The 13,793-nt window shown below is 43.4% G+C and overlaps 1 protein-coding gene across 1 annotated transcript in view; it reads left to right on the forward strand.

Annotated features, from left to right (window-relative positions):
* Positions 1 to 13,793, forward strand: part of Slamf1 (signaling lymphocytic activation molecule family member 1) — a 33,678-nt gene that overhangs the window by 11,616 nt on the left and 8,269 nt on the right. Inside the window, exon 4 of the mRNA XM_021169772.2 lies at positions 10,391 to 10,486. Within this exon, the coding sequence (XP_021025431.1) occupies positions 10,391 to 10,486 (96 nt within the window). The remainder of the gene's footprint in view (positions 1 to 10,390; positions 10,487 to 13,793) is intronic.

The raw sequence follows: 13,793 nt of genomic DNA on the forward strand, positions 1-13,793 counted from the left end.
TTGCCCATGATATTTTACGTTGGCTTTATATTGTCAAAGCCTCCAGGTACATTCAACAAGGGTGCTTCCATGATGGCCCTAGGTGGCATTATATTACATTTGATTCACAGATAAGGAACAAACAGGGAAGGAGGGGGGACCCAGAATTTGAGCCAGACTCAGGTCTCCAAGGGCAAGACTCTCTGTACCTTCTGCCTTGGATCCAGTGTTCAAGGATATGTAGGAAAGGGACTGCAGGTTGCAGGTCCGAAGTCCTACATCCATGCTCGGTTATGATGAGCTACTTCTTTGCCATCAGTACATACTTCTGTATTGCTGTTCTGGACTGCCAATAAGTACTTATGCTGCAAGAGAGGGGAGTCTGATCTCTGCACCTCGGCAATGCATTGTAAATATAAGATATGAGACCTTTGCTCAATAATGATGTACAGGCTATAAGGGAGGGGCTCGTGCTATGAATGGACTGTGAATCTGAGAGCCAGTTAGAAGACCGGAGAAATCAGAGCGATACTGGCAAGGCCTCGTTGGTTCACAATAAATTTGCCAGGCAGGCACTACTACCCGCTTCATTTTAAAGATGAGGAACTTGAAGTTCACAGAACTTAAGTATCTCTTCAAGCTTCTTTAATTTCAACTAATGGCATGAATACCTAAACCTAAATATTGTAAGTAGGTTTTCTCCTTTCCGGGGTAGAAAGCATCGTTGCTCTGTTAGAGGAAAATGCTGATTACATAAGCCAGTCTAACCACAAAGATACAGAATAGACCACTGCTCTCTTGTGCCAGGCTGTGTGATTCTGTACAAGAAGGTTCAGGGAGAGCCCCAAAAGGCATTTCTTACACCCTGACCTTGTCCTTTCTGGGGAATGGAGCAAGAATCACCCCAAGGAGACTCCAACTGGAATAGCGAATTCCATGGGGATGGGTGGGGAGAGAGGAGCGGGGACTGTAGCTACAGTATGTCTTCAGCATAGCACTTCCTGTGACAGAGACTTCCCACTGCCTCCCTCCCCCAGAAGACTCTCAGATAGGAAATACCCCTGCTGTACCCCAGGATATTCCTTTGAATTCTGTCATGAACCTAATGTGGCCAAATGTGGCCATGTCATGGAAATAGTCAATCATCTCTTTACTTTCTAAATGTGGCCTACAGACCTTGTGTAGGCTCTTCTATCCAGGCCCCCGCTACCCACAGTCATTCAGAGCATCCTGGAAAAACCAAGCAAACAGTGCTGTAGAGTGGCAAGCTTCCAGAATATGATCCTAGGGGTCTCTTTCTAATTACAGTTATGAAAAAGCTCAGCTTTCTCGGAGACGTTTATTCTTCATCAATAACAGACAGCAGACAGGCTTTGATTGTTCCCTACATACTACCTGCACGTCCAACCCTCACAGAAATCAAATACTATAGTTAGTGTGAACATCTTCATACTATGAATGAAGTAAAAGAAAACAAGAAAACCAATGAAAGGCTTGAGTAAGATCATACACAGAGCCAGAGGGAGAACCTAGATCTCTGGTACTGAAATCCTCATAGGTAGCCCTAGAAGAGTTGTTGGGAACTAAAAAGGGGGGCCCTGGGGGCAAGGGGGGAGGAAAAGACCCACACTCCACCAGAGTTTTACCTATTCTCTGGCCTGAGTGGGCATTCAAGCCTCTGACCCATTCTTCAGGGGGTGGCCAAGGGGCAGCCCTACCTGGGAACCCTGGAGCTACTTTGCTAAAGCCACTGGGGGTTATAGGAGAGAGGGATGAGGGAAGAGAGGTTCCTAACACCTGCAAGAGTGAGCGCAGTGGATCTTGACTGGAGCACAGGAAGGCCTTCTACAAGGCTCATTAGGAGAAAGCCTGTCCCATCCTCCAAGCGCAGTGGGCCTTGATGAACATTCTATAGTTTTAGAGCTTTATTATAGAAAGGCAGGGAGAAAGAGAGAAAGAGAGAAAGAGAGAAAGAGAGAGAGAGGGAGAGAGGGAGAGAGAGAGAGAGAGAGAGAGAGAGAGAGAGAGAGAGAGAGAGAGAGACACTGCGCTTGGAGAATGGGGCAGGCTTTCTCCTAATGAGCCTTTCCTAATCTCCCCTTAGAAGGCCTTCCTCTGCTCCAGTCAAGATCCGCTGCGCTCATTCTCGCAGGTGTTGGGAACCTCTCTTCCCTCATCCCTCTCTCCTATAACCCCAGTGGCTTTAGCAAAGTAGTTCTGGGGTTCCCAGGTAGGGCTGCCCACATCCCTGAAGAAGTGGGTCAGAGCTTGAATGACCACCCAGGGGGCTGAGTAGAAAGTGTATGGCAGCCCTCCCTCACCCAACAGACCTGAGAATAGGTAAAACTCTGGCAGGGCATGGGTCTTTCCTCCCTCTTCTTCCCCAGGCCCCCCTTTTTAGTTCCCAACAAAGAGTGTCTACATTTAAAATACCTTAGAAATTATGGTGAAAAAAAAAACTAGTTATTTTCCTTGGAGACAAAGGAAAAAAATACCCATTGTGCCAGCTAGCTCCCTTTCATTGTAAAAGCCTGTTTAGGGACAGGGGAGCAAAAATTTTACATTAACCTATCTAAAAATGGAGATGAATACTCCTTCCATGCTTCCAGATAGCTTAACAAGAACATAACTAATGCATAATAAAATAAGCCATAAAGATTATGCTTGAGGGCATTTGGCTCAGGACATCCTAAGCTAACACCGAAGATGACTTTACTCATTTAAGCCATATGGAGGATGACTCATATACTAGTGTGTGTACATACATACGTATGTATGTATGTATGTACATATGTGTGTATGTGTTATGCATTATGTGTTATGTATGTATTATGAAGCAGGCTGCTGTACTGTATGGAGGGACACTAAGGGGACAAACATGGTGCTCTGAGTAGAAGTCTATGGAGACCTCGTCCAGTCAGGAAAGCTACTAGAGAGAACTTTCCTCTCGTGGGCCTCTGTTTTGCCATCTCGAAGAGGAAAAGGGTAAATGGTTAATGTTCCTGCTGGAGGAGGTGACATTTATGATTCAGTTCCTGAGTATGTCAACAAGAACGGTTAATAAGGGATGCTAGGGTGTTTAGTTTGCTGAGGGTTTCAATGTCATATGCTGGATGCTTTAAACTATTGGAAATCATTGTCTCAATGTTCTGGAGTCTAGAAGTTCAAGATCAAGATGTTGTCAGGTTGGATTTCTCCTAAGACCTCTCTTTGACCAGCAGATGACTTTTCTCCTCTGTGCATCTCTGTGTCTCCTTTCCCTCTTTGATACGGATACCTATCAGGTTAGATAAGGGCCATGCTAGTGACCTCATTTGAATTTAATTATCTTCATAGCAACCTGTTCCCAAATACCATTCTGGTAAGGCTTAGAACTTCAACATATGGGTTGGTAGGTGTAGTAATTAAGCCACAGTACTACACTAACACCCCCGTTTTAATTTGATTATTTTTGTAAAGCTCCCATCTTTAATTGAAGCCACATCCTAAAGACTTCCAAATATGGGTTTTAAGAGAATGCCAGTTAACTTGCAGTTCAAGTAAAGAAGGAGGAGGCTCTCACCACATCAAGTCAGACCCACGGGCACTTTGCAGTATGACCTTTCCTCCACACAGGGCTGTAAAGGAAATCACCTAAATTACTGAAAATCCACTTCTATTCATATATCACAGTGGCTGTCAACCTTCCTAATATTAAGACCCTTTGATACAATTCCTCATGTTGTGGTGACCCCCAATCATAAAGTTATTTTCGTTGAAACTTCCTATCTGTAATTTTGCTGTTATGAGCTGTAATGTAAATATCTGTGTTTTCCAAAGGTCTTAGGCAACCCCCATGAAGCGGTCAAGACCTACAGGCTGAGAACCACTGGTTTCTCACTTTGTAGTTGCAAATGGAAGTTGCGAACTTTTAAGGCATTGCTTTTACATTGATGAAACAGCTATTGAGGTTTTACCGTGTAGAGAATAGACTGGGGTCAGCAAGAGACAAAAGAAAAAGAAATTAGTTATAGGAGAACATTATGACAACAGTCCATCCATACGTGCTGGGACCTGGGTCAAAGCAGCAACAGTTAGTCTAACAAAGACTAAGAATAGGCAGTGTGCTCCAAGGGAGACCTCCGCCCTGGAATGAAACTGCAGGGTAGGCTGACTGTTCATCAGGCATTGCAATCAGTAAGTCAGGAGAGTTGGTTTTGAGGACATTTTCAATTTAATGAAAGAAAACCTCAAAGTCACTCATGATACTCTGAGAACAAATATAGTGTGATATTGGCACACCCTTTTGATGTGAGGCTGAGCTGTGCATGGGCACGTTTGTTCCTTGGGAAGAAGTTTCAATGACATTTATCTAGGCCCACAGACAGATGATATAATCATTCCTGATCCAGTGGCCACTTAGAAATTGTGTACATCGTCAATGTCCATTATAATATAGTCTCTTATGCCAAGGCCTACATCCCTGGGCTTTACCTTTATGTGAAGCATGCAAACATGGGTTGACAGTGTGTGGGACTGTGTGGGGCTTGCTGCTGTCCTTAATCAGTATGTTTTGAAAGTATTATGTCTGTGTGAGGATGATTGATTCAAAATCTTAAATATTCAGCTAGAAGGGAATGCCCCTGGAGGCCCACACTAAAAGGAAGACCTTTTTTCAAGAAATTATCAAAACACTGGCTCAGTGGAAGAAAAGGCTGACACTGGGGCTCCACAGTGTCCCCCACCCCAGTCTAGCAAAGTCTCATTTCCATAGTCGCCTAGACATTCCATGGCCATGGTTATGTCCTCTGCAATATCAGCCCCATCAAGCAAACCTGACAATAGTAGTGAAAGGTGAAGGCGGGACACTTCGAGTCAGTTACAGCCTCATTATGTGGCCATACCTCTTACCAGGAAAGCTAAGCAGTACAGTTATTAGCTGGGCAACTGTGTGTCCAGAGCTGACTCATTCTGCCAGGAAAGGACAGGAGAAATGGTTGGCTGGTATCCTTTGCAACATTATCTAGGTAGAACAGGCTGCTGTGGAGGGTGTTTCCAGAAGGTTTGGGTTCTATATAATAACTTTCTTAGATGTTCCCAGACTTGAAATTGGTATCCTCCCCCATCCCCCAATTCTCACTGGAAACTACCACTAAGAAGGCATCTCTTAAAGAGTGTCAACTTCTTCAAGGAGCTGTGCTCCATGCCAGAAACCTTGCTGAGAAAAACCACATGAAAGGCCGGAAAGAGATCCGGTACTCTCAGACCGTTATGTGAGCATCTCAGAGGCTCCTGGGATGAACTACATTCGTTTCTTGGGTTCTGTTTTGTTTTCTTTTTCTCTTCCTTAAATAATATGATTTAAGGACTTGAAGGGAGAGAAGCTTTTGTGTTGCTGTGACAACCAATTTTCAAAGACAAAAAGGAAAAGAAGATTGCTAGCATTTCCTTGGAGGGAGGTGTGGCTCTGTGCAGGTTTTCTTGTTCAACTCGCATCTAATGCCGCAGAAGGACTACAGGGTAGAGATTCATGTAAAGTACTTGCTCCTCTAAATAGCACAGGTGTTTTCAGTCAGCCCACTTAGCTGACTCTGAGGGGTTTCTGCAGGGAGAAAGGCATCATACTGTTGGTAGAAAGAAAGAAAGAAAGAAAGAAAGAAAGAAAGAAAGAAAGAAAGAAAGAAAGAAAGAAAGAAAGAAAGAAAGAAAGAAAGAAAGAAAGAAAGAAAGAGAAAGAGAGAGAGAAAGTTAGTTGAGATACTGTTTCTTTGTGGATGAAGGGCCTGTAGAGCCAAGGACTTTTATCAGATTTCTGAGAACCACCATCCTGAGAGGCCTCACTATATGAATGAGCAACAGGAGAGAGAGAGAGAGAGAGAGAGAGAGAGAGAGAGAGAGAGAGAGAGAGAGAGAGAGAGAGATCTTCTGGTTTGGAAATGGGAGCATAAGTCATGTGTTGTGGGTGCCTCCAAAAAGCACATTTTTCCAGATTCATGTTGTTATTACAAAGCTATGTCAGATAGGTCATTGGTACTTCCTTTGTCTCAGAGCATTCAGAAAGTAACCCAGCATGCCTTCTGAGACCTTCATGTATTTAGCACTCTGATAATTTTTAACAAAAGAATACGTGTCAATTCTCTATGATCCATTTGTATTCAGTCATTTAAGTTCGTCAAATGTGTATAGAGTGTCTTCATATTCTATATCTGATGAAATGAGAGAGTGTATTTTAAAAAAGGACTAGACCCAGAGACTCCCTTTAAAGATTTTTTTTATCTAAGTGGGAGTTTGGTGACAAAGTGCATTTTACTAGATGAAAAACCATTATTTTAAAGAGACTACTACTAAAATTTCTAACTGGAAGGTTTACAGTACTTAAGACATAGGAATATAGATGTGGCCTGGATGATCTGAGAAATGGGAAGATACTGTTCATACAGAAGATGAGCAGCAGCTAAGGGAACAGGCACCTGCCTCTTATACCCTCACTGGGGAGGCTGAGATAGGATGCTTGCAAGGCTACGCAGCACATTCTAGGCCAGCCTAGCCTCAAAGAAAAAGCCCTCTCAGCAACAATGACAAAAAGAAAGAGGAAGGAGGGAAAGAAGGAAGGAAGGGAGGGAGGGAGGGAGGAAGAAGAGAGGGAGGGAAGGAGGGAAAGAAGGAAGGAAGGGAGGGAGGGAGGGAGGAAGAAGAGAGGGAGGGAAGGAGGAAGGGAAGATGAAAGAGAAAAAAGACAGAGAGAGAGACAGAAAGAAATAAAGAGAGAGAGAGAGAGAGAGAAAGAAAGAAAGAAAGAAAGAAAGAAAGAAAGAAAGAAAGAAAGAAAGAAAGAAAGAAAGGGAAAGGAAGAGAGAAAGGTCTGAGTCTATCAGGTGATGGATGGGAGCTTTTTCCGAGTTCACAGTAGAATTTGCTCCTTGAGACGTTTCGGATCTTCTGCAGATGGCTGAAACACAGATTCTTGGTGTAGAGTTCTTCCATTTTGCCTTTGTTTAGTGTAGAAATAGATGGAAGGATCAATCCTTGCACAAGAACAGCACAGAGAAAGGCAAGCAGTGCAATAGGAACAAGCCTCAGGAAAGCATTTCCAGAATTGGCAACTGTGAGCAGTCCAACCCAAACAACCTACAGAAGCAGCACAGTGTCCTTATGTGTCTGAGCTTCTCAGGGCTTATCTCATGGTCAATGAATAGCACCACGTGGGTGAACATTAAGTATAGGCACCTGGGGGCCTGCTACACAGATGGGAAGACTTTCTGGTAGTGACAGAGATGATCTCCAGCCTCCTAGCAGTTTGCTGGAGAACCAAGTCTGGCAAAAGCAGGAACATTCATTGATCACGTGATGGATTCTGAACACTTTATATACATTATTGTGGTTCATCAGAACAAGCTCGTGAACTAAATAATTTTATCCTCACTATATTGGTGATGAAACAGGCCTCAGGGGGTATGAAGGACTCTCTGAGGTACACAGTTATTAATTAGTACACATGGTGCCGAATCCATCTGTCTGGCTTGTAATACCATCATTTAAAATGATTTGCATTGCAAAGATAATGGTGGGAAAACACGGGTTATAAGCTCAGTGGGATGGCATCGACCACACGAGATGTTGAAGTCTTGAGGAGAGGGCAGAATGAGACTGGGATGTTCAGGAAAGGTGACACTGAGGAAGGAGGAGTGGCCTGAGCATTGGGGCCTGAGCAGGTGTGGTGGAGTTCCGAAGCATCATCAGGAAGGGGAGTAGAATGTGGAAGGGAGATGGTGAAGAGATGGGTTGGCCACCCAAAGGGCCTTGGCTCTCCCGGGCATCGGAGTCTATGGCTGCTTTCCTAGTGGGACTCCCATCTCCAGAGTCTATCAGAAACCTTAAACTCTACAGTTCTTCCCTTCCCAGCTGGGCCACTAATGTCTTCTAGAATGTTATACATACTTGTTTCCTCAACATGAAACCAGTGGGTCGTGTAAACTTAACACTATATATAGTTCCTTTAGCCAATGATTCTATTAAAAAATATCCACCAATATATCCATACATACCTTAAACAGCAAAGGGAAAAATTAGACTTGATTACACATCTTCCAAGTTAATGGCTGGATAGCCTCTCATAGCTGGCTGAAGCCGGTCCCTTATGTCACAGGAGACAGGGAACAGACTGATTTCATCCTCCTGAGATGTTGGAAAGAAAGACATGAGCCTGGTGTTACCACACTGGAGCCTCAGCCTGTGGTGTTGACTATGAATAGGTGATTAGTATGGCTGCCAGTAGGAGACCTGAGGAGGCAAGAAAGGTGGATTTGGCAGGCAAGTCTCCATGAAAGCCAGTTGTCTGTTATTTTACAGTTTTAGAGGCTTCACCTTGGTTTTTGGTCTTTTTTTTTTTCTGTAAATCTCATATGAAATTCAGAAGAAATATTATTGTTGGAAATGATATAAATGTTTGAGGTGTTTGTTCTTAAATTAGTGTTTGCTATAGACTTCCTCAAGATACATATATTAGAAGAAAGAGGAACTCAAAATAGGAAGTGCTACGATCATGATTTGCTGGGCCAACACCCGACGCTTCGTGCATGAAGCTCAGGCTGTGGTCTCTGCTTTTTACCTTGTACTGGGAAGCTTTCTCTGAGCATCCCTGGTACTGACGGCAACGAATCTGACCCAATTAGACTTGTGGTCAGACTTTCATGCGTGTACATACACAGAGAGTTCTTAGCCACCATAAACTCTTCAGAGAGTCATGCAGATTGAGTAGCTCACACACTGCCTTCCTCATTTTATGTGTTATATGAAGCCAACTCTCTGCTTATTCTTGGTTGTTCATTCATTCAGGTGGGGGTGGGGTGGGATGGGTCTTGCGCCACAACCCTTGAACTTTCAGCCCTCCTATTCAAGCCTTCTGAGTGGCGGGACTGGAGGCATAAGCTGCCAGACCTAGCTTTTCTCCTTTTCTTGACCGAGACTGTTGACGTTGGTGTTTGGCAGGGTTAAAACATGGTTTACTTGAGGAAGAGAACCTGTCACTGCAGTGAGGTGCCTTGGGACTAGCTATATGCGGAGCCTAGGAAGAAAAGAACTCTTTCAAGCCCAGAAGAACGCTTCTAGTAGCTTTGGGGCTGGAGCTTTTACCAGATTTCTATCTATATTTTCATCAGTTCTCCAAATATCCAAATGCTTGTAATCCACTTAGTTCTTCCTTTCAATTTCTGAATGGGTCCCTCAAAGATTCAACAACCAGGAAGTTTATATTTATATATATTTAGACTTCTGCGAAGGGCGTTTTTAAACCCCCATTTCTTTCACAGTCAATTCTATAGAGTGCCCCTACATATTAGTGTTAATGCCTGACACGGCATTTGTCTCACTAGTACCACTGGAGATTAGTGCCATTACTTAGAAACCTGGTACTTTGAGTGGGAGCTCACTGCCTGTTCTGAATCTAGGAGTCTCTCTGACTCCCAGGAAACCTGTCATGTTTCCTCTCCTATTGCCGGCTCTAGCTCTTGACTTTCTGATGTTTGCTTGCTTTTAAAATGGAAATAATTAAAGTATTCACCCCTTACGATTGTTCTGATTAAATACATTACAAGATTTGCTATCAAAAGCATCTGCCTGTAAGTACTTACAGGTGCCCAATTTTATGTCGCTGAGCCATATATATCTTGTTGAGACAAAGGCTGGTTTGACAAAGTGGTGTACTTGGTTCAAAAGGATTAAGCACAGTGGCTGAAGGAGAGAGAAAGCTACAAAATTTGGCTATGTGATTTCAAACCTCAGTTAGCTTTGCTAAATTAGAATACGGTAACAATTGCCAGGAAACATTACATGTGTTTCTTTTGGTTTGGGTCTGGTAGGCTCAACATAGTTATTTGCATTGAGAGACAATAATAGCACTGTTGTGTTGATTTTTTTTTAAGAAGAAAAGCAGATTTCCTACCACCACCACCACCACCACCCCGCCCCAGTTGTCTCATGGGAGTAGTTTGGGGCATAGGGACAAGTGCACGGGACCATCATATCCCTTTTACCAAAAATGGACACATAATACATTAGAGATTTTAAAATGGAGGAGCAGAACAAGAGATTGGCTTAGGAGAGACACCAATATGATAATTTTAGACAAGGAAAAAGAAAGCATTTTATTTAAAAACATCTTTGTGAAATTAGAAATGGGAGAGACAGGGCTGATAAGTAAAATGATGGTAAGAAGGTAGACATGGAAATCTTAATGCTTTAAAGCCATCTCTAAAGCCATGCAAACAAGGATCTCCCCAGGGAGACAGATACTGAAACAGAGACTCCCCTCTTTTCCGGGTGGGGTGAGGCTCACTCCCTTCACTTCTGGGTGGAGTATTTTTAAACCCACAGTGCATTTGCTATTGACCTTTGACTGTTTTTTTGTTTGTTTGTTTGTTTGTTTGTTTTTCAGAATCGAGTCCATTGATACAATATACTCTTGTACCACTGGGGGTCGTTATAATCTTCATCCTGGTTTTCACGGCAATAATAATGATGAAAAGACAAGGTAGGCTGTCTTGTAAGAAGGGTCTTATTACTGGGCTCAACAGTGGTAAGTGGAATAGATTTTATGCAAGCACAGACTCTTGTATACAGACAATGAGATCTTGTATGCTGTCACTCTATGCACAGACTCAATCTTACTACTTTAGCTTTCTGGCTGGGAGCCCTGTGAAGAAGAATAAGATCCTGTTGAGATCTTGTCCAGTTCAGTGCAATTCTAGTCTCTTGAGATCCTGTACCAGCTTAAAGGAGTCAGTAGAGGAAAGAGCCACAAGTGTCTAATGTAGAAGACATTGTGCAGATAATTTAAACTCAGCATTGAAGTTTGACTTGTGCAGAAGGCTAAAGGAATCAAAACAGGAGGTATACCGTACTGAGATTTACCAGAGAACAGGATTCAGAGGACTCTTAGATCCAGCCATGAAACGTGTCCCCGGATAGGCTAAAAGCAGCAAGACTGTGATTCTAAGTTGAAGCACTTTGTATGTCTTCCAAGTTGTCCTGTGGCTCACTATCTCAAGGCCATAGGCCCCTCAGCCTTACTGACTACCACCCATCTTGATCAGAGCATCCTGACTCAGAGGCCCTGGTTGGCCTTCCTTCAATAGAAGGCAGAACATGATGCTCTTCCCTTCTCGTTGCCGAACAGATGGCTCATGTCATTCTGAAGCCCATAAATGTCATCCACATATAGTCTTCTTAGAAAAGCCCTTACCTCAGCACCTTGATGTTGGTTTTGCTTGTATAAGATGTCGATCACAGCATAGCCACTTACCTCTATCTCATTTCCTCCAGCGAAAAGTTCGCTGAGGCGGTGGGGGCGGGGTGTGTTATTCAGATAAAAATTCTGTTGAGAGGTAAGGGTTTGGGAGTGGGTCTACTTAGCCTTAGCAGAAAACAGTGAGATAACGGAGGCTAGGAAAGCAGATGGAGTTTCCTCTCTAGGCCAGCTAGCGAAGCTATACTGTTTTCCTACACATTCCACACGGTGTTCTGCTCAGCACATGCCTGAACTCTAAGGGAGCAGCACTTCCCTTCCCCCCACACTCCAAAGCCCACTTCCACCCACCATCAAAATACAGATCCACCTTTTTCAGGCATCATTATGCCTTGCAAACCTGTGCCAAGATCTACATTCAGTTGCTACGCCCTCCACAAAATATTGCTCAAGGGATTGTGTTGGCAATGTCTAGTGGTATCTGCTCCAAAATGCCTCCTGACTCTGAAGAGTTTTAGGTTGGTTCCCATCTCCAGGGGAATTCAGGAGTTAAGGGTGTGGGCATTGGGCAGAGTGCAGTGAGACAAATCCATAGTAACAACTGCTTGCAAGTCTGAGGCAGGATGATCACTCCAACCCATGGATTCTAGATCAACCCTGAGCTACATAGTGAGACCCCATCCCCAAATAAGCCAATGAAAACGTGGGGCTTTGGCCTTAGACAGCATTCAAATGCACTTTGCCACCAATGAGCAGGGTAACCAAGCAAACTTCTCACCATCTGCAAAGCAAGGATATTATCCTCTTTGTGGTATTGCTGTGGTGACTGGCACAAACCAAGACACAGCAGCACCATAGTGGTTTTCCTGCATGATGCATATGTATACACATACATCTATAAACAGATACATCCCTTGATGTGAGCAGGTAAATGTTTAAGTCTTGAGGCTAGCAGAGAACTATGCTGGAAGATTCTAGAAACAGTATTAACAGCGGATTTAAAGTACTTGAAGATACAGTCACATAAGACAACTTCTTAGACACACCTTTAATCCCATCACTCAGAAGGCAGAGGTAGGCAGATCTCTTGAGTTTGAAGCCAGCCTGATCTACAGAGTGTGTTCCAGAACAGGTGAGGTTACACAGAGAAACCCTGTCTCAAAAAATAAAAATTAAAAAGGAATATAAAGTCTCTGGTTTTACAACTACAGTATAGCAAATGCTACTGCTACCTTTAAGGCTAAGGACTAGGGCTCAGGTCTTTTCCGTAACATTCTAAGACTTAGCTGACTTGGAGCCAAGTTGAGCTGGCTCCTGGAAATCTGTTTCTGAACTGAAAAAGAGGAGGATGGAAGAAAGGGTGGGATGGAAGAGACAGAAAGAAAGAGAATCTAAATTATCTCAATTCAGTGGTCTTTTTGATCATTTGGGATTGTCCTACCAATTCTATATTTTGAGGAGAGAGCCTGCAAGGTTGAAAGTCACTAAAAACTTGAGTACAGTTTCAATTTGTACCCTGACTGTACCTAAAGGGGACTGGGCAAGTAGGTCTAACTTTGCAAATTCTAGTGGATTTAAAATGAAAGTATATCTCATAGAAATACTTTGTACCCTCCTCCTATCCCCAACCTTTCTGAGAACCTATGGTCCCTATCCTCCCATTCTTACATGTTCCATTCACTGTGTGTCTGCTAACTCTGACTCTCTCTGTCTCTCTCTGTCTCTGTCTGTCTCTGTCTGTCTGTCTCTCTCTCTCTCTCTCTCTCTCTCTCTCTCTCTTTTTCTATCTTTCTCCGTGTCTGTCTCTATGTGTCTCTGTCTTTCTATCCTATCTGTCCCTGTCTGTCTCTTTCTGTATCTTTCTGTATGTGTCTGTCTGTCTCTCTTTCTATATCTCTCTGTATCTCTCTCTGTATCTCTCTCTCTCTCTCTCTCTCTCTCTCTCTCTCTCTCTCACACACACACACACACACACACACACACACACACACACACACACACACACTATTCACTCACTTACTCATTGAGATTAGAACCATTGGGCATGCTATATCCACAGAGGAAAATCACCCACTGACTTCGCTAGAATTCCTTGAACTTCCCCAGTGACTGCCCATTGTTTCCTCACCAAGAACCACACCCGAGATCAGTTCTTCCACCACACTCACAGCACAAGACTAGGCATTTCTCTTCCAGACTTCTTGGAGTGTACTTCTTGGAGCTATTCTCTCAGCGATACGCTCCCAGCTTTTGAAGAGGATAAATTAATCGACATTAGTAACTTTACTCTAAAAACTATGGCTTCTTCTGGGCTGAGCTTCCATATTCTAAAATCTATGGCTTCTTCTGGGCTGAGCTTCCATATTCGGCCTAGATTTTGCAGCAGTTCCCTGCTAGTCCTCCACAGGTCAGGACTTCCCACATGCTTGCTAGTGCATGCTGCATGCAAGAGGAGCAGTTCACTGTTAGAAAAACTACACACAGCATGAAAAGCCAAAAAAGAGAAAAACCTATAAAATATAACCAATACTAAAACTGCACCACCCAGTATTTAAACAAATTACTATTAAGTAACAGTATCTCAGTTTCACTG

Source organism: Mus caroli, unplaced genomic scaffold (genome assembly GCF_978045245.1).
Source record: "Mus caroli unplaced genomic scaffold, Mus_caroli_1 scaffold_1, whole genome shotgun sequence".
Lineage (NCBI taxonomy): Eukaryota > Metazoa > Chordata > Mammalia > Rodentia > Muridae > Mus > Mus caroli.